The following is a 22165-nucleotide window of genomic DNA, read 5'->3' on the forward strand; positions in this document are numbered from 1 at the left end:
TGGAAGGTGAGAAGGCCCTTCGCCATAGGAAAAACTTTGCCGGTGCCTCCAAAAGGAAGCCTTGTCAGTGAAATTGCACTTTTCACTGCGTGTTCTCCTGGTAAGGGATATTGCAAAGACCCACACATTTCCCTGGGGTTCGTACATAACACTAGAAATGGTTTTAGCCCCTGGTTGGTGTGGCTCAGTGGGTTGAGCATCGTTCTGCAAACAAAACGGTTGCCAGTGCAATTCCCAGTCAGAGCACACGCCTGGGCGGCAGGCCAGGTCCACGCCCCCCACCCCCAGACCTCACCTGCCAATTGGAAACATGTGAGAGGCAACCGAATGATGTTTCTTTCACATCAATGTTCCTCTCCCTCTCTTTCTGCCTCCCTCCCCATCTCTCTATAAATAAATAAATAAATAAGTAAGTAAATAAAATATTTTTTAAAAAAAGAAAGAAACAGTTTGGGGGGTAACCCTAGGACTACTCTTTGGCAATAATATCTTATCTACAACAAGTGTTCACCATGTTGCCATGACTCTGGGAAATATGTAACACACCAACACATGGTCTGAACCACACTAAAGGAGATCATTCTGCGTGGCATGGGCCCAGCTCCCACTCAGAGATGCACAGGACCCACGCCCATGGACAGGCTCTCCCATGGGGAATCAGGCCTGCCTTGTACCTAGGCCGCTTTGAGACTTCCTTTTGCTAAAACGCCCTCCCTGAATTGAGGCAGCAAGTGCTTACTGTAACTTCCTAAAGTCTGCACTAAACCTCCTAAGGATGAGTGTAACCAGTTCAACCACTTTTCCCTTTGCATTTGCAAATATCCTTCTTCTGTGATGTTATTAGCAGCATCCTCTCCTTTGTTTTCTGTAAAAGGTAACCACCTAAAGCCAACCTGTGCATAGTAAATGAGGACCATCATGTAATGTGCCCAGAAAAGAGATAAAGGCTGGTCAAGGAAACAGCCGAGGCTTTTTCTCCCCTTGAGAGAGAAGCCATGTCATCCCTTTTCCTCCACAGGACTCGGTAGTCCCTGTGAATTTATCATGTCTCATCCACAGTGTGGTGGACCCCAGGGGGTAGGGTCCGCATCACCACATGCCTCGAAACTCGTCACTTCCCTCTCTCCCCTGCAGGTACCCACCTACCACCAAAGGAGTGATGCATTCTCTCCCTGGTTTCAACCACCTGGGCTAGGTTCCCGGCTTTCCCTGCTTCCCTAGATGTGAAACAATAACTTCCAGTGTCCTTTGGGTGAGTATCTAACTTCATCATCCATATTTAATTAACACAACTTTCATGCACAAATAGCCACAGTGAACTGTGTGTCCCTAGGAGACAAGAATAGTATTATTTGTATTTCTTTAGTCTCCAGTCTAAAACTTCCATTCACGGGCTGCACATTTTAGAAACCAATTTGGTTGTTACATTAAGTGTGGTGGTCATTTTCCTGCTTTGAGTCTGGAAGCAGGCAGTGAAATATGCATGCCCCAAATTGCTCGTCTGGAAAACAAAACTATTCTGAGAGGGCCAGAACCCGATAGTGGGAAATCTGGAAAGCTGCTGACGGCATAACAGTTACGAGAGTACCCTTCCCCCAGGTGAAAGGCGTGTTCCTCATCAAGTCAGACAAATGTCGAAGAGTTTCTACTCTGTGTGGAGGGAAACAGCAACAACAATGTAGAGAAAGTAAACTTCAATTGTCCGTTTCAAGTGATCTGTGATGCCTCCTCTTCCAAATGCTTTCTGACATTCATTTTCCCTTCAGCAGCATCCTGTGCATTAACATATCACTCCATCTTCCACAAGCTACAACAGATCCCAGTGCTCATATGACCAACAGCCAGTGTGCCTTGTGGCTTGCTAGCAGAGCCCTGCTCTCATAAGTCTCACAAAGGTGACTACATTTCCCTGCCAATGGTTGGTCTAGAGGTGGCCATGTGACCCATCCCTGGGCAATACAATATCAGGGAAGTCTATCCCTGGCCGGTGGCCAGGTGGCCCAGTTGGTTGGAGCATCATCCCATACACCAAAAGGTTGGGATTTGATTCCCAGGCAGGGCACATACTTTGGTTGCAGGTTTGATTCCCGGTTGTGCACATATGGAAGGCAGCCAATCAATGTTTCTCTTTCTGTCAGATCAATCAAAAACATATCCTTGGGTGAGGAATAAAAAAAAGATATTGGGGAAGTCTATTAGTTGCTCTGGAAAAGATTTTACTCCTACCAACAGAATGGTTTGAGCAGAACACTTCTTTTACCCACCCCTTCCTTTCTGCTTAGATGTTAACATGTGATCACACTGAGCTGAAGCAGCTGCTGTCATCTCGCAACTAACAGGAAATGGCAGAGAGCGCCAGAGAAGGTGCCCCGACATCCCTGCCACTGGTTCCGTCTCATAACCAGGGCTGTTCCTCACAGATGTGCAGGCTGCACCCAGTCCAACTGCAGAGTGTGCCACTCCATAACCACGTGTGTGAATTGGTACTTCCCACCCCTGCCAGGGGGACCACCAACCTGCAGGGCAGGACCACCAGAGATACCACATATCTCTGTGATGTGGGAGGTAATGGTCTACTTTATTTAAATCACTTCTTAGCACGCAAGACTGCTGCCTGCTGCCCAAAGATCCCAAAACACTATGCAATGGCCTGTCTGGAGATCTGACTGGTGGTTCTGATCCCTCTATCCAGCACCTTTGGGCCCTTGACCTAGAGACATAACCTTTTGCCGCAGTTTGCCCTTCTGTGAAGCAGTGAATCACTGAGGTCTTGAATGTTGTTATTCTGTGCTGTGTGTGACCGTTTCTTCCCACACACGTACCATGTGTCTGCGGCTCTACCCAACAGCTAGCGACTGTAGTAGTTGCCACTAAACTGGAAGTGGCTGCTCCTGCCCCTTCGTCACACATGACTCACTCTGTTGACACAGAATCACAGCTTCCCCTCACCCTCAACTTCTCCAGTTGGCTGAAAATGCTGCCACGTAAAGAAACCCTGCAAACCAGCAGGATGTCCAGAGTGGACATGCAGGAATTAGTGTCTCTAACAGAGTCCGGGCTCTCTTTAGTAAATACACTGCTGGCAGCTAAATCCTTTTCTTCTTTTTAAGTTGCCCAAGGCCATGCACCTGCCCTGGCTGGTTGCCAGTCTAACCAGGCTCAGCTGATGCTGACATAAAGGTTTCTGCCTGGGTAAGCAACTTGGCAGCCTTCACCAATCCCCACCAGTGAGAGACAACTAACTTAGCACAGGTGCTTCCGTTAGGCGAGATGCTTGTGTCTAACCAGCTATGCAGGCTGCACGCACTCTTCACAGAATCCAGTGTGCTTTCAGAATGTGATGTTGGCCATTACGGATGGGGAGCTAGTTCATGCCTCATATTTATTTTTTAAATTGTTTTTGTAACCTCACGTGAGAACACACTTATTGACTTCAGAAGGGAAGAGAGGGCGAGGAGGAGAGAAACAACGATCAGTTGCCTCTCATACATACACACCCTGACCAGGGACCGAACCTGCAATCTAGGCATGTGCCCTGACTAGGAATGGAACCCATGACCTTTCGGTTTACAGGACGACACTCCATCCAACTGAGTCACACTGGCCACGGAAGTTCATGCGTTTTAAGTGGGAGCTGAGATTTTGTATGTCAGGGTTTCTGCTGCTCTAGCTGTGGGAGAATGTACTCCCACTGAGGAGCAAGAAAGCAGCAGCCCCCAGGGCCAGGATGCAGCTGGGGAGCGTCAGAGCCCTGCAACACGGGCACATTTTAAGAAGTGCTTTTCTGCGATGCAATCCCCTTAAAGTATCCTCAGTCTTTAGTGAAATTTGTAAAACATGGCTGCCTTGTGTGAGCTGTGCTTTGGAGAATAAAGAGAGGAACCCGAGGCCTGAGAAGTCAACCATGGCATCAGAATGTACATGGAATGACAAGGGAACAACACTGTGTCACTCCAAATGGTTTCGCGGTGTGGCCTCGATGTGCTCTCCCAACAAAGTACTGTAGAGGCTAGAAAGGAAACTAGGGGTCACCTCAACCACCTCCTCTTTTGAACAAATTTTTTTCATTGAAATATAATTCACATGCCATAAAATTCACCATTATACATAATAAAATCAGTGGGTTTTAGCATATTTACAAAGTTGTGCAACCATCACCACTATTACAGGTAAATTCAGAGCATTTCATCAACCTGCGAAGAAACCCACCACCTGCAGCAGGCGCTTCCCATGTTCCCCTTGCCCCAGTCCTGGCAACTCCTCCTCCACTGTCTGGCCCTGCAGATCCATCTATTCTGGCTACTTCTCATAAGTGGAAACATACATCTGCCCTTCTGCGACTGGCTTCTTCCACTGAGCATAATGTTTTCAAGGTTCACCCAGGCTGTAGCACGAAGCAGCATGCCGTTCCTTTTTGTGACTGAATAGTACACCATTACATGGCTACACGTTTAGCAGTTGTTGGACTTTGGGGTTATTTTGAATAATGCAGCTACGAACATTGATGTGTAAGTTTTGTGTTGTCATGTCTTCAACTTAGGCTTTCTATTTTGAAAGAATCCTAGACTCACAAAACAGCACCGAGGAACCACGCACACCCTTCCCCCAGGGTCCCTGGTGGCGCTGACACGACTCTCGCACACGGCGGCTCCTCCAGCTTCACTCTTCCCAGTTAAAACTGGCATCCGTGTATGTGCACATGCAGTTCCAGCCCCCCGACTCCCCCACCCCCCATTACATGGAACCAAGGTTCAGAAACTCAGAAACCCGCCCAAGGTCACAGAGCAGTGCAGTGCTTTTTTACCCAAGTGCTGCCCCCTCTGTCTAGTTGGCACACGAACACCCACCCCTCACCTTCACCCCTTACCTTCACCCCTTCGCCCCTTCTCCAGAAGCACAACCAGCTGTTTTCAAGCTGCCCTTTCCTAGCAGGTCTATCACCAGTCCTCTGCTGCCAAAGTCCTGGTCTGAGAACTAGTCTGAGTGTTTCCATAAAAGGAGGTACACGAAGAGAACAAAATTAAAAAGACTGCTCTAATAATCATTTTTACATGGTTTACTTTTTGGAACTAGCTCGAGGTAGTGGTAGCACAACCTTGGGAATGTGCTAAATGCGCTAAATTGCTCACTTTGAACAGTTCATTTTATGTTATGCAAATTTTACCTCAATTAAAAAACACATCTGTCAACATCTCTGTGAGACCTTTTTCCTTTCCCACACTTAGTAGGGCCCTCTGATTCAGAGGCAGGCTCAGAGAGAAGGCCAATCAGCACACTCACTATGTGGGATCTTATTTTCAGGGTGAGAGCCGAGGAAAGAAAACACATTCTTCTGTGGTGTCTGTTCAGAGAACATTCTATCAAGAACAGGTATCTTTAAGAGGAAAAAAGAGAGCCTATTTAACATACATGTTTTCAATGAACTCACACATGTACCCTGGAGAGGTTTTAGTTTAACCCTGTGAGAGTACTAACAATCATCTGGTGAAAAGTGGCTTGTGGTAAAGGATGAAAGCCTAAGGCTGCATTAAATAATGGAGGCAATTTTTAGCCTGGAAACCCTAAAGAATATAACCAAAAGACTTCACAATTCCAGAATTCTCCTCCCCTTGCCTCTTCAGATGGTAGTCAGTTTAAGACAGTCAATCTTGGCGTCATTCCTGTCCTTTCTGTGCTTTTCAAAAGGTGAAGGAGGGGACTGGAGAATGGTAGGCGTCTGGAAGCCTCTTAACTCTGACGTCATGTGACCCTTCTGACCTCGGTTTTCTCATCTTTACAATGAGGGGGTTGGACTCGGTGATCTCCCTCCTTCCTGCCTCTGACCACCTCGATGACCTCACTACCTGGCGCCTGAGTCTGGCTCAGTCCACACAACACATCAAGGACAGGCTAGCTTAGGTAATTAGGATTCTTTAGAAAACAAGTCAGCAGCCTCAACATTTACCCTGCCCCAGCCTGCTGGGCCACTGCTCAGGAGAGAAACGCTGAAAGACTATAAAGGAAAAAACCCAAGATTATACCTTCTGTTAAAAACACATACCAAAAAATAAAATAAAATGGGCAGTGCACATGCCCTATGGCATGGTATCTTTTCACAGAGAACACAGATCTGTCACAAAATTAGGGAAAAGGCAATTTTCTATAATGTAAATGTTTTTCTAACAGAAGTGATTATAGGAAGGGAGATAAATTATTATACTTATTACTGTGACAAAAAACTTTGAGGAAAAAAACATGTGGGTTTTTGTTGTTGTTGTTTTGCGGGGAAGCGTGGACTGGTCGGGGAAGGGAAGAGGCAGAGAACAAGCATGGAACTGTTACATCTCCAAGGCTCTCTCACACGGTTTCTCACATGGTTTTATAGCCAAACACACACACTCCTGTTCCCTTCCCTCTTTACTTCTGGCCCAAGTTCTTCATGGTATTAACCTTAGAAAAAGGCTCTCTCTGCCTCAGAGTTACTCACTAAAATCACCTTACAAAATAGGGCATAAATTAGACCTCCATAAGAGACGCCACCGCAAAATGACTGACAACACCAGCATGCTTCCACAGTCCGCACAGCGTATCAGTGCTCCAAGACAGAAACCAGGGCTGTGTGGAGCACTGAGCTCAGTCGCTCCAGAGTTACATAGCAACTGAGTCAGAATCCTGGCTGTCCCAGGAACAAACAGGTGGGGACTAGGAAAACTTGGGGACTGCCAATAAAGGCCACTAGTTTCCCCTCAATAAACATGTTTCCTTTGTTCATTAAAACAGAACTCTTTTTTTAAAAAAAAAGGTGAGCACACAGCCATGTAGAATAGAATAAGGGCTACAATCTCCAATTTACAGCTAGGTTTGGCCTTGTGATTATATTCCTAGTCAACTGGATGTAATCTGTATTTGCTAGCAAATGTTTAACAACCACTACTCTTTGGGAGGAGGAAGTAGATGGGAGAATATGTTTGTTCTGTTTGCCAGTTCCCATGGTATCAGTTATCCCACCATGGGTAATTTCAAGCTTCCACCCTCATGGCACTGAACACAGAGTTGGGAAGAGCTGCAGCCCCCACCACTTGGTACCAACGGGCTCCAGCACATCACAGAATGTAATGAAGTGCTTGTTATACGTGACTTCTGGGAAGTGTCCTGAAAGGAGGCAAGTCTTACTGGTTGGGAGCATGGCCTTGCTGCTTCCTCCTCCTCGGTGGCCAGAATGTAGATGTGATGGCTGAATGTACAGCCCTCAGAATGGACCAAAAGGAGGAAGCTGTGTCTGTAGAAGTGGCCGAGTCACAATGGAGAAGCCTTCGCCCCGATGCTCAGAGCTGCTGGGCTGGCCCTGGAATACTCACCTGCCAACTTCATTTATGTAACAACTGTGAGGAAGTAGAAAATTTCTATCTTGTAAATGCAACTGGTAGAATATTTAGAGTGTTCCCATTCACAGTGGAATCTCTCATAAATGAGGGTGTCATGCATGCTGACTAGATAACTAAACAAAACTAGGATTATATCTGGTAGGATCATAAAGGATTCAGATTTGAAACAACAAAAAAAGTGTTTGACTCTTTCTGGAAAGGACAAAGAGGACAGAGGAAGAACCACATGCTGGTGAAGGAAGAAGCCAAAGAAGAAATGGATGTGAGAGGATGGGTCTCAGCCCTCCCCACCTCAGCCCCTCCTCTCTGACCTACACACCCACCACAAAGGGTGAGCACATTGGCTTGTTCACACAGGTGGGGCCAGCTTCCCAGTGCACGGCCCCCCACTGAGGGCAGTCCAAATCCTCTGCCTGAGAAAGGAGGACTATTATCAGACCTCTGTCTTCTAGAGCATTTTCCCCAGGTCTAGAGGAGAAATAGTAACTGGAGGTCACTAGGGGGACAGTCTGAGTTGACTCGGGCACCACTAAGACAGGCTGGTGTACCTGCCTATCTGGAATGTATGTACAATGGATTGCTCAGGCATAAGCTGGTCTTTGTGTTGTACAGTGGGTGCCAGACAAACATAGAATGACTTACTTAAAATATAGATGAAATTTATCACATGTGAAGCCCTGGCAAAAGTTAATATGCAAAGAGAAGGTAATAGCATCACAGGTATCTTCTTATTGTGGCCGAAGGATGGGCCATGCAATAAACCTGCCAAGCTCCGTGGGGCACATGGCTGACCTAACAAGGTCAGTGACCAAAAGTTACTACCCGGCATGGTCTGATCACAGATTCCTAACTGGGCAGGTCATAGCAGGTGATCATGTCCCAGGCTGATAGCTTTCTTAGCAAAGGTCAATCCTTACCTAAAGTGAGCCCTGTCCATCACTCTTAGGCATGTAGGATAACATGCCTTTGAAATGCCAGAGTAATTTTCTTTTCCAGCCCCTGAAGGCACAACCGCTGGCACCAGAGTGCAGACCACAGAGCCCCCCATTGTTACCTAGCTCCTTGCACGCTCTCCCTCTCTCTGCTATAAATATTCATTGTTGCGTGCTGTAAACATCAACAGTTAACTGTCCTGTACCCACCCATATAAAAGTATGTGTTTCTCTGTATTGTCTTTTATGCAGTCCTAGAGATTTCCCTGCTTTGCTTTCTCCCACCTCCTTAATCTATCGCCAGTGGGCTTCATGCACCTTCCTTAGACCTCCTTTTATTCTAATATGTAAAATATGCTGCAGAAGTGCCGTTCTCCAGACCATTTGAGGTCTTGCTCCCAAGCATTTGTTGTTGGTTTGGCTCAAACAAACTCATAAAACTTCTCCACAGGTTGGATGTTTCTGAACTCACTCAACATTATCAAATTTCAAAATACGCTTTCTGAAGTCCCTAGGGAGTGGGTGTGTGAGTGTCACACGGGCAGTTCAGCAATGCCGAGTGTCTGAGTGCCTCCTATGCTCACCCTGGGGCCCCTAAAGGATGTCTCCGTTCACTCTCCATTTGAAGGGTCTCTGACTGCATTTAGCCAACCTCTGTCTCTTAACAACTTCAGACTGAAGGACTCTTGTGCAGTCAGCGTAAGTGTCAGTCTCTCTTCATGACCCATACCCACCTCCCACCCAAAGCAGGAGATGCTAAGAAGCTGACATGGGTTGATGGTGCGAAGACAGGGCACTCTCAGTGACAAAGAACGGAAGGGCGGGGAGAGGAAAGACCAAGTCAGCAACAAGAGGAAACAGCCTGGCCCAGGCACACAGATGATGAACACCTGTGACCAGAAGTGATTCTGACAGCAACTAAATAAAACACAGTCTGGTCCTGAGATAAAAACAAGGCATAAACAACACTTTCACCCCCATAGCCTCAAGTATCCTGATAGTCGTCGCTCACATTTACAGGGCCAAGAATCTTTTCAAATATTTGCAGATACTTGCTGCAAATATTTAAGGTATAAGCTTATCATGTTTAAGTCAGAACTCCAGGCACTGGATTAATCTCTCTAGGTTACATCCTGGCTCTGCATTTACCAGCTACAACAAAGTATGTATGTGTGCCTGACCTCAGTTTCCCCAGCCAAAAAGTGAAGACCACCAAGCATACTTTGCAGGGTGGTTGTAAAAATTAGAGAGAACTGACATAAAGCACAGATGCCAATGGTCTGCGCAAAACAGTATTCTCCTAATGAGAGCTATACAAACTTTAGGTTAGAAAAGAATATGTGTTGTTGATATGCAATCAAAAATTGACATTGAGATAGGCTGATGGCACTGTTTTAAATTATAACAAGTACAGGGTTTAGGGGTCTGGGTAAAAAAACTGAAGGGATTAAGCAAAGAAAACAAAGGAAAAAACCCAGACACAGACGACAGCACAGTGATGACCAGAGGGAAAGGGGCTGGGGGAGGTAGGGAGGGTAAAGTGGGGGATAAAACGCAATGGAAGGAGACTTGACTTGGGGTGGTAAACACACAGTACAATATACAGATGATGTGTTATAGAACTGTACACCGGAAACCTACATAATTTTACTAACCAATGTTATCCCAATAAATTTAATAAAAATAAAAAGGAATCACAAAGCAAAAAAAATAAAATAAAATAAATTGTAACAAGTACAAACTGAAATGAGCTAACATATATAACATAATCCACATGTCAATAATCTGGGCCCCCAAAAGAGAAAAATGAGATAAATTCAGGCAAAATCTAGCATTATTTCTGCCACTGTTGTGTAAGCTCTATCTTCATTGTCACACCTCTGTCCACTGGCCCATTTCTGCACCACTGTCCCTGCCAAACAGCACCTCTGTTCTCTTGAGCAAGAAAGCATATTCTGTATTCTACTTTTTAATGGAAGTCTGACATCTACAGACTACCCATATCATCCCTAGACCACTGGCCAAATTCTGAAGGGCGGCTAAAACTTTGGAAATAAGTTTGCCTCTGTAAAATAATTCAATTGGCAATTCAATACCAACAGGGTTAACTTGACATAAAAATTTTCTAAAAGCCAAATTACTATTTGTAGTCAGAAAATGTGTACCTAAGCAAGCTGTTTGCTTCTCTCAAATATAATTCTGAATAAATGGAAGGGAGCTGCTTCTGAAATCCAATATTCAAATAAAATAGAAAGGATCCTTATGAGCAGTTTAAAAGATACATGGGAAGGTGTGGGAGACAGCCCACAGAGGGAGACTGCAAGCTGATCACCAAGGGGTGTGAATTAATTCTTCAGTAACAACGGCTTAGAAAAAACGAATGTGGGTTAAAAATGTCCTCATTTTGCACCAGCATCACACATCACAAGACCTTCTGCAATCTTCTGGGCCAACCAATCATGCAGCTTCTAAATTAACTTTGTAGTTTATTTCAAGTGTCCTAGAAATAACTACTAGATGTGTTAGTTATACACAAATGCTAGGGAATTTTCCTGAGTGACCGCATTTTACAGTGGGGTCTTGGTTTGAATCACCTCAGATGAAACTGAAAGTCAAACAGAAGCAAGGAAATGAACTCACTTGTCAAACTCATCGAAGAGGTCACAGCTCTGCAGTTTTGAAAGAGCAAGTTGAAAATGTCCCGCTAGAAAACAAAAGGAGTACTGTGAATGAAAGCAATCATGGCTTCTTAGGTACACAGTAAGCTACCTCACCCCCTCGCTTCCTCCAAGGCCACTTTCAGCTAGTATGCCTACATTTCATTTCTTCTGTGATGAAGCTTCATGATCCAATTGTATTTAGCCAGCACTACTTAATAGGCATACTCAAATGGTAAACGCTCCAAGGACACGTGCCGAAAAACTCCAGAAAAATAAGAAGCTCAATGGGAAAACAATCATAAAAAAGTAACCCCCAAATTAGAAGTACCAAATGATTCTGAAATTGACATCAGTATAGAAATCAATATGCAAAAAGTTTAAACCTTATTGAATTATCAAACTGTCTACAATATATTTTTAAAAGACTCACATACACATACACACAGGAATAGTTATGTAAGCAAAATCTAACTCAGAAAACTGTAGGCTTGTCACCTTCTAGGCATTTAAAGTCTCTCAGAAATTGAGAAGGTAAAGAAGTTATCAGGCCAATCACATGCAAGCAGGGGAAAAAGTGTTTCATCATTAATAGATGGAATATTTCTCTAAATTTAGCAAAAATAAATATTCATCAATAAAATTTTAAAAATTGATCAAGGAGCTAGAACTTGCTGATAAAATAAATAAAACTCACAAGTAAAAAGGTGAAATGGGAGATCAGAAGGAATGTAACACACAAACTTATCCTGCTAATTCTAAACTGGATTAAGGTAAGGCATCAGAACTCAGTGAGGATATGGCGACAAAAGTAAAAAGCAGTGTCTTAAGCATACAACAGCAAAACCTCCCTTTTTCCCTTTATTCTTTTTTTTAAAGGTTTTATTTATTTATTTTTAGAGAGAGAAAGGAGGGAGGGAGAGAGAGAGAGAGGAACATCAATGTGCGGTTGCTGGGGGTTATGGCCTGCAACCCAGGAATGTACCCTGGCTGGGAATCGAACCTGGGACACTTTGGTTCCCAGCCCGCGCTTCCTTTTATTCTTTATTCTTTTATTCTACATTCCTCAAAGGGATTTATATGTTAAAATTGATTCCCTTCTTCCCATTCCCAAATCAAATTCTTTAGGAAGCATTATGAAACAGAAAGATCACATGGCCTTAAACTTATATAAACATGTGGTTCACATGAAACCCCATTCACATGTCATAGGGCAGGCAGGAATAACATTACTGACCTGATGTTCTTATCCCATAGGGCAAATCGAACTTATCACTACCATATAAGGAAGCAAGCTTTTTAAAGTCATCAGCACAAAGAAAAGGATGGAACTGATGGAACCTGGAAGACAAGGATAAAGAATGAGTTTTCCAAATTCCTCTAACACCTCTAGGCTTTTAAAGTCACAACTGAAAATCATTGCAAGCGTATCACTCATATTGTTATATTGACTACCTGAATGTATACTTTAAAAAAAAATTCTTTAAAATCACTCAATCAGTATTTAAATATTACATAGAATGGGATACAGCATGAAACTACAAACCAACATGGAAACACGTTCCAGGTGGTGGAACCAAAATTATATCACAGCTAAGGGGGTGGGGTTTGGGGGAACAAAATTTTAAAACAAACCAACGCCAAGTGATAAAACATTAGCCATATACAGGAAGAAAGAAAGGAACTAATAGGGGAAAATAACAATATTGATGCTGAGCCACTTCCAAGTGTAAAGGCACCATATGTATGAAAGTGTCAGCTGTGAAAATAAAAAATTCATTAAAATGAGATGTAGCTAGAACTACACTCCTGATGTCATTACATGAAGATCTACTCCAGAATAAGAACCAGGGGCATTTGGCCTCTTGCTGCCTGCTCTGGCCTGAAGGCAACCCCTGCTCAGGGCCTCTCTCAGATGAGAAAGTTTGATGAAGGTAGGGAGTGCCTCTGGTTTTTCTCACTTTTAGTGCCTGGCAGAGTAGGCAGGTAACATATGTTTAATAAGTGACTGAATGAATTTGAACTCCAAATTAATTCTTGATGCAACCATTATATAATAGAAAATAATTTTTTAATTAAAGAGAAACAAAATAAAAACAGAAAATTTGATTTTTGATCCTGAATAGATAAAATGGTATAAAAAAATACCCACTTTACACAAGCATGCCTCAACTAAACCATCATTTATTCCTTTTTTATCTAGAATTATTTTGACTAGCCTATTAAAATTGAGGTGACGGGGGAGGGGGGAATACTTGTGAATGGAAGAAAAAATTCCCTGCAAGTCCTGACAACCATAATGAATAATCATTATTTACATCCCATATAGATGAATATGTAGATCATTAAAGGTCAGTGAAAGTCAGGAAAAATTTCTAAATGTAAAGTTTAACCTACAGGTGAGGGAGAAGAAGACACAAAATAAGGATAAAAATAATGTGGGAAAACAAGAGGGTGGAATACAACCCTAAAAACCAGTTCACTTTTTTGTGATCAAACACAAATAGACCTCTCTAATCTCACCTTTGAGAATAGAACACTAGTCTGATTGAGTTCTTCAATACCTTTTCTTAAAATATGCACAGGGCTCTGACTAAAAACACAAAAAGAGACAGGACAGTCAAGCTCCTCCTTAAATGCAGGGTGTCCACTTTCTACTGCTAAGAGTTGTATGAAAAAAAGTAAACACGTGTGGAAAATGACTGCAGACACATACTGAACCTTTTGTATGCCACGGTTTCTTTTATATGTTTACCTTAGGAGAGAGGCAAAAGCTGGCTTTGAGGGGCAAGGCTGGATCTTATGCCTCCGTTTCATCTCCACAGGTGGCACCCTGTAAGACAGAAACAGAAACGCCGGTCAGAAAGCAGCACCAGGCAGCCTGCCCAAAGGGAAGCAGATGCCCTGGGAACCCACTACGCGCCACCACTGAGAGGCTTCTCAGGCAGGAAACAAAAGTCCTCACAGCAGCCCCTGAGGCAAGACAGTAACTTCTCCAAGTCCTGCACACATCCGAGGGTTCGTGGAGGCAAGGCCAGAGAGAGAGAAAAGGCTGAGGTGATGAACCCACAAGTGGGTCAAAGAGAGGTGAATCAAAGGACCCTCCCAGAAGGGCCTGGGTTACCACCCTGTGAAAGCCACAAGCTGGCTCGCTTTTCAGAAGTCCCCCAAAGCCTGAGAAACCCAGTTTACCCACATGCACATGGCTGGAGATCCCCCACGCCCCATCTGGGTCACCTACCAGCTGCAAAGAGCACAGACACCCCGGCCTAAGCAGGTTGCACACACCCGGCCTTGTGATCTGGTGACTCCACAGATCACACTACTGACAGTCATATCTAACTCTCCTCAGTTCTTGGCACAGGTTGGGCCTGTGTGTCTCCTGAATGGAGCACTTGTCTCCACAGTTTAAAAGGGTATTGTGAAAGACAGAGAAAACAAAAACAAAAGAAGGGGATAGGGTAGCAGGATCCAGACTTAGCCAGGAAAGAGGAAAACAGCTTAATCTAACAGCATATTAATGGCAATCAATTATGTGAAAAATCAATCTAAAAAGAAAACTAATCCATTTTCTTCTATAACTCACAGGATTCAAACTAAAATAGTCTAAACTCATCGGCAGACCCAATTTTCAACTTTGAGGCAACACAGAATCCTTACAGTTAGAAGTGCCAAGTTCCTGAACTATGAGGGGGGACCCTAAAAATACCAGAATTATCTTCTGGAAAGTAGGCTCCTTGTAGTACAGAATACCCCACTAGGTGAGTGTTCTAGGAGCCCATCTGTATCAGTGTACCAACTGGTGTTGTTGTGAGAGGTTGTGTTCTGCTTCAGTGAATTTTTTTTGAAGACTCTTTCAACATGTTTGCCCATTTCATGATGAGTGATTTACCAGTGTACCTGCCCACACCATGCTGAGTGTCCAGCAGTTTTTGACCAAAAATGGCATGACCCCCATGCCCCACCCTCCCTGCTATCTGGATCTCACCTCAGCAACTTTTTTTATGTTTCCCTGGATGAAAACAGTTTTCAAAGGGAAACTTTTTGCCAATGTGGAAGAAGTAAAACAAAAACGGCAGAAGCACTAAAAGGCTTCAAAGTTGATGAGTCCAAAGGCTGTTTTGAGCAGTGGAAAAAACATCTCAATAGGTGTATTGCATGAAATGGAGAGTACTAAATTGGCCAAAAAGTCCATTTAATTTTTTTTCCATGAAATAAAAGCCACTTTTCATTTTCATGAATAACTTTATTGATTTGGATATTTTGAGTATGTCAGCTATCTCCCATGTGGCATAACACTGTTCTCAATAACTGCCTCAATTAATGAGGAGTTTGATCACTATCATCTTCAACTGGTCTACCCAACTGTGAGCATTATCCAGCGAGAAATCTCCAGCATGAAACTTCACAAGCCACTTTTGACACATTTGATCAGTCACAGCACCTTCTCCATACACTGCACATATCTTGTTTTGCATTTCAGTTGTGTTTTTACCTTTCTTGAAATAATAAAGCATAATGTGCTGAAAATGTTGCATATTTTCTTCCATCTTCAATATTAAAATGGCTACACCAAAAATTCACTAATTTTGATTTTTTTTTGTGGGGGGGGAGTCAAGTCCCATTCTGACTTCAGAAAAATCTAAGCAGTTGGCTAGTTTTCTTTTGATAAGTTTCTTTAAACACACATTGACATGACAGCTGTCACAATACAATCTAACAAAATTGTTTTGAATAAAGTTAAAGACAACTAAGTGCTGCTAGAGCCATCTTACAGGGAAACTGAATGAACTTTTTAGCCAGCCCAATACTTTGAAGGTGACTTAAGTTTAAACATACAAGAATAAATACACTATTTTTTAATAAATAAATTCCATGTTTTTTTGGGTCCCCCCTCATATGCAGCTAGGAACACCCTCATGCAAAGAAACATCTTTTGTGAATACCATAAATGGCAAGAATTCCTTGATTTACACATAAGGAAGATACATGAATATGGTGGACCAACACATCAGATCATAAAAACTATATTCAGCCCTGACTGGTGTGGCTCAGTGGATTGAGCACCAGCCTGCAAACCAAAGGGTTGCCAGTTTGGTTCCCAGTCGGGGCACATGCCTGGGTTGTGGGCCAGGTCCCCAGTGGAGGCATGTGAGAGGCAACCACACATTGATGTTTCTCTCCCTCTCTTTCTCCCTCCCTTCCCTTCTGTCTAAAAAAATAAATAAAATCTTTTTTAAAAACTATATTCAGAGGCAAAATAAAGGTTATTTTTAAAGTCATTAAGAAATATAAAGCAAACTATTTTAGATTGTGAAGACAAATTTTGGGTGGCTTTAACAAAAGACAATGATCTGTCTTAATAGTTGTGTGTGTGAAGAAATCTTTTTATCACCAGTGCATTCATTACACTTTTCAGAACAAGTATAATTTACAGAAATTATACATGGCAGCTTTTTATTAAATATCAATATTTAGCATTGTTTTGTTTAGCTGAAATGTTATATCAATTGTAAAAACCATCTCTGGTTACAAAAAATAAAATCAAAACCCTTACTGAAGTTCATTTGTTTCTACAAATGCCCTAAGAAGTCTTAAGCTAAACAATATAATATTTCAAGTAGAAAAACACTAATTTTTAAATAGTTTGGTACACTATTTCTCTGGTTTATGTTACCTGGTTTCTTTTATAGAAAACCTGACTAGAAGTTTTTCACATTAAGCACTGTAAAATAAAGGCAAGAGCTAATCACCGTTTGACAAAAATATTCTATAAAAAGCAATTACAAGTATCAGAGATATTTTTTACTGGTTGATAATTAACCACTACAAAATATGAAACAGAATATATTTCCTGGATTATTTCTCAGAGTGCAGCTGCCTTTGACACCCAAAGCGAGGATTTCCCATAAACAAAAGCTGCAAAGCAGTTCATGTAGCAGTTCCTTCGGGTCAGCGCTTTCTTTCCCACTTTTCTTCCTCCCACCGCCCCGACCTCTGCAGCAGCCCCACATTACAAACATTAAGTACCTGGGATTTACACCTCAGATAAAGACATCACTTGAGTAATTTCAAGTGACATACAGTTACTCCTCATGTAAGAAAGACTTTTTGTGGTCACAATTACTTCAAAAAGTAATTATATTCAAATAACCTAACATCTCATGGTTTAGCAATTACGGAACCATAATTTCACACATGGTAATTTATAGGTTAGGCAAATGTAAATTACCTAAATGCTAAAAGATGTCAACAGCTGCCTTCTGTTTAAGTTCAGAGAGCTGCAAAATTCCAGCAATGACCTATTTTTTTCAGTTAACACACCCAGCCCATGATACAGTATACTAAGTCATAAAGTATAGACCCAAGGAAGGTAATGCCTTCACTAAGTTACAAAACTAGGGCCAATAATACAGTACTCTTTTAATACAATAAAATCATATTTTTGAGTTATATATTACTTGAGTGATAATTTTCACTCCAAAAATGTCACTCAAGTACCAAATTAAAACACCGTCTTTTTGGCCCTGGCTGGTGTGGCTCAGTGGATTGAGTGCCAGCCTGCTAACTACAAAACACTGTCTTTTTTGTTAATGGTAGTATAGAGAAAGTTATTTTATACACACTAATATATCTTTTAAAACTAGAAAATTTCTCTTTTGAAAGTGAGTTCCCTCTTGAAGTTTACTGCAGCAGGACAACTGTGTGTGTTTAGAGGTGGCTCTGCTTTGTTCTGGGGCTGGTCCAAAGCAGGTAGAGCTCCAGTACAAGAAAAGCATTAAAGTTCTACCTTAAGGAGATTTAATATGCAATTTCCAAGTACTTTCCAAAAAGTGTTAAATTGTCACATAAATACTGGAGCCCTCAAAACCAGACAGTCATTTCAAACAACACTAATAATTAGAAACCCTGTACCTCTTCGTTAAGTCACATAGCCTTTCTTCAGCTTATTTTTTTTTAATTGTACATTAATTAGAGTTGTGGTTTTTTTTTTTTTAATAACAAGTAAGTATAATGCCGGCCAGCAGAGACCCAGGGCACTGGGTGTTGTACAGCAACATCCATCACTTCTCTGCAAATGCTGCTGCCGCGTCCGTGTCCTCATGTTCCCTCTCGTGGAAGCTGTCAACCCGCAATCTCAGTATTTAACTTGGTGCGCATCACCATTCCATGGCTTCTCCGCCTCTGTTAGCATTGAAAGGTACTAGACTTGCCATCAGGTCTTCGAGATAATTAATTTCACAGTGATCCTGGCCTCTTGAGTCAAAACAGCTTTTTCTGGTTCCTGAGGATGTGGTTTGCATATAAGTCTCTCATCTACTGAAACCATTTTTGTAAATAAAATTTAGTGGGTTTAAGTTGTTGAATTGTTTTCTCTACAGGATCAACTGCAGAATGTTCTTGCACATTTGTTTTGGTTCTTGCTGTACCCATAAGAGACTGCACAGTAGAAGGCAGCCCCCTGTGCTGAGAGTGTGTGTCTGTGCAACTTTCCAGAAAAATCTTTGTCCAGTACATCACCCCAAACACGCCTGGGCTCTGCACCTGTTGTAACAGTTTCCCATGGGTGATCAAAGATATGCTCTGAAGTTAAGATGTTCGTGGTACTGGCAACCTGCACGGTGACCATTGGTGCAAAGAGGCCAAGAGGCCACTCTGGCCACTGCCCTGCTCTCTAGCCATTGTCTTAATAGCTGTTAAGGAAGCAAGTTCACAGCAACATGCATTTGAGGTGACTTCTGTGTCTAGAGAGATGCATTAGCTTAGGAATCACATGAACATTCCTCAAATCCTGGTAACAAAAAACTGTGGTGGCCTTGGCCAGGTAGCTCAGTTGATTAGAGCATTGTCCTGATATGCCAAGGTTGCAGGTTCAATCTCTGGTCAGGGCACATACAAGAAGCAACCAATGAGTACATAAATAAGTGGAGCAACAAATCTATGTCTCTCTCTCTCTCTCTCTTTCTCTCTCTCTATCTCTCTCCTTCCCTCTTTCCCTCTCAAAATCAATCAATAATTTTCTTTAAAAAAAGATTGCTGAACTCAGACCTTTTCCATTGTCTTTATCATTTCTCCTATGACCAATAACACCATTAATAGGGAAGTAGCTTCTTTTTCTTTTGTTCTTGTCTTCTATTACTAAGTGTGGGACAAAGACAGGATGTGGCAGAGCTGGAGGGAGATTCCTGTGGTATAATTTTTATGCACTGTATAATCAGACTAAGTTCTCTAGCTCAATATTTAAGTTCAACACCTAAAAGTTATGGCTATACCCACCCACCTGGCATTGGGTGTTTTCCAGTGACCTTTTGCTATCTTCCTTCCATGAACAGCATTTCAATTATTTTTCAATCAACCAGTGATGTTATGAAATGCAGAAGTATTGATTTATATTTTTATTTAGGAAACACAAGCTAGAAACATGATCTGGGATCTATTACTAAAACACAGACAAAAAGAGCTAACCTTCCTCTAGAACAAGAAGTTGTCGTGTGATTTATTTTGATATAATCATATACTACCACCTATTCAGGTTTGAAGATCATCAAAACTTTATTCCTAGACAAAGGACTGAAAATGGGGAAAAGGATAAAAATCTTACTGGAGAACTTTTCTCTGCAATAAAACTACCTTTATCTCTTCAAAGTTTTATATGACATTTCAAGTCTAAGTTGTTGCAAAATATACACATATTATCATTCAGCAAATATCTTTAAACAAAGGAAACTATACATAGTATCTACAATTTATCAAACAATCTCTTATCCAAGCATTTTAGGCTCTTAAAGTCAAGTACCATTGAGTCCAAGAATTACTCCACCAATTCAAGGACATAAAATAATATATGAAGAATGTTATATTCCAAAGACAGTCAACACCACTGCTTCACTGGAGAGTCAATAAAAAGGTATTGCATGTCAGTTTATAAACTGTGAGAGATAAAATATACAGTGCAATAGAATGATAAAACCTCAGTTTATAATGGAAAGCTAGAAAAGTTTCAAAATGTTACAGGGCTCTTTAATGGGTCCCTCTAATATTATTTGTGTGTCTGTGTAAAAGACTATTTTGGAAGTTATTTCCAAATAGCAAAAATGAAACTTACCCATAGACATCTGTTCTCCATAATATGCAGTACAGCACATAGTAGAGGAAGACAGCACTCAGGAATATGGCCACGAGGTACCCTCGCATGGCTGGCCCACCTGGAACACAAGGGACAGAATCCAAAGGCAAGGCTGTCATACAGATGGCTTTACCCACCGGCTCCAACATCAGCACGGTGAATAAACATGTAGAAAGGGAAAGCACAAGAAAATGATACAGGCCTATTATTTTCAAAATACCCACTAAATATGCAGAAAAAAGAGTATTTTTTTTCTATTTCTCATCCTCTTATCTTTCATCAACACAACATATCACATGTGTAGGCCACTCAATAGTTCCACTGTTTCAAAGCCAGTGGCTTCCCTACCACTTTCTCATGTTAGGTGAGAAAGAAATCATTCGGAACAAAATTTTAAACATCTACTCTGTACTGAAAACCTTTTTCCAGAAACATTGAAGAATATCTGCTTTCTCTCAGCAGGAAGTGGATGTGTGCCCTCAAACGTAAACAGTCACTCCCGTGCTTGAAATGACTGTTCAGTGCTGCACATTACAATTTTTACAAGTCCTTTTTTAATTTCATAAAAAACTAAGAAAAAAAGCCATTAAAAATATTTCCCACATTCTCAACTTTAATACACCTTTAGATGCATCTTTGTGATTTTTCAATATCATAGCACAGGTAAATTCAGTTAACTACTTGCCTGCTTTTGTATTAAATGACAGTATAGTTCATTGCACATTGGTAGGCAGAAAAACCCTGACACAATCCTTTCTCAAATATAAAGGAAAAAAAACCTTTAGAGAATGTGTGTGTGTGTGTGTGTGTGTGTGTGTTTAATATATATATATATATAAATATATATATATATATTTTAAAACCTAAAACTTATTTATTTGGCTCCCCCTTTTACTTCAAAGACAGAAATAAGTTCCACATGCAATTAAATGCAAAACCTCCCAAATGTATTATATACAGCTCCATAATAGATCTTCTATTTCAATGCACGTGACTTTAAACAGATATATTATTTCTTTGCACCTTTCTTCAAGTTCCTGATGCATCTAGACAACTGCACACACCACTCTCTCACTGCTAACTGTTAACCTCAACTAGGGCAACGCAGTGTAGAACACATGAGACTAGTTGCAGATATTTCCAAATATGTAATTCTGCCTCCGTTTCAGTGGTTAAATAAGTATAAATGGAAATCTTAAAATAAAGCACTCCTTTGCCTTTGTAAGTAGAATACACTGAACAGAATTTAAACTTTCCTTGATAATGAAGGTCATCTTAACAAATGTCGTAATTGTGCTGGGCTCTGTCAGAGTTGGAACTACTGCGTGTGGGGGGCTGTTTGCTAACCTGTAAGAACGATCCAGTGAAGGCTGCTAACCTTGCCTCCCGTGTCGTACCTGTTGCTTACCACTGATATGAAGACAGCCACCACCCCACGTGCCACTATTATAAATCAGTTAAAAATGAAGGCTAAGTCAGAGGAAAGCAAATAAACTAAATGAGCCAATTTTAGTTTACACATACTTCTAATTTAGTATACACAATCCCTGTGAAATCAAACAACAGGGTTTACAGCCCAACTCCACACAGTTCCTGGCTTGGCAGACCTTAGGTGGTAGCATGCTTACCGGTTAGGGCACATGAGCTGCGTCTCTGGGCTTCCAGATGGACTGCCCAAAGTGACAGGCACAACACGTGACACAAAATATGTGCTGCGTATGTTTGTGTATTTTGTCATTGTCTGTTTTCTAAATGTATAGAATAGAAGAGAGACTGTTCTATAACATGAACGCTACTGGATTGCTAAACTGGACTCAGGACAGAAGCGGGAGATTGCTTAGTGCAAACCCCACTTAGAGAATGTCTGATCAGAACCCATGTTCATTCTGACATAAATCAGCACCCCTTCCCCTGCCTCCCACTACATGCTGGGTCCCGGAACAGGCTGTTGCCCCAACCTGGTCAAGCACATTATTTCCCACACTTGGTAGCATTCACGTACTAGTACTGTGACTATCCTTGCCCCACCCCCTTTTTACCCTATATAATTCTTTGGCACCTGCCAGGTGGGCACAGGAATCTATT

At 41.8% G+C, this 22165-nt stretch overlaps 1 protein-coding gene and 1 pseudogene across 6 annotated transcripts in view; both read right to left on the reverse strand.

Moving 5' to 3' along the window:
• The window catches only part of ST3GAL6 (ST3 beta-galactoside alpha-2,3-sialyltransferase 6), a 74715-nt gene that overhangs the window by 12374 nt on the left and 40176 nt on the right, over positions 1-22165 (reverse strand). For all 6 annotated transcript variants that reach the window (XM_045850818.1, XM_045850815.1, XM_045850814.1 and 3 more), the window contains 4 exons: positions 20060-20159; positions 13709-13786; positions 12191-12294; positions 10937-11000 (listed from right to left, as the gene is read on the reverse strand). In XM_045850818.1, the coding sequence (XP_045706774.1) occupies positions 10937-11000; positions 12191-12294; positions 13709-13786; positions 20060-20148 (335 nt within the window). In that variant the 5' untranslated portion in view covers positions 20149-20159. The remainder of the gene's footprint in view (positions 1-10936; positions 11001-12190; positions 12295-13708; positions 13787-20059; positions 20160-22165) is intronic.
• LOC123826905 lies at positions 17735-18583 on the reverse strand (annotated as a pseudogene).

The sequence above is a fragment of the Phyllostomus hastatus genome, unplaced genomic scaffold (assembly GCF_019186645.2).
Source record: "Phyllostomus hastatus isolate PE091 unplaced genomic scaffold, TTU_PhHast_1.1 phas_contig_86, whole genome shotgun sequence".
NCBI lineage: Eukaryota > Metazoa > Chordata > Mammalia > Chiroptera > Phyllostomidae > Phyllostomus > Phyllostomus hastatus.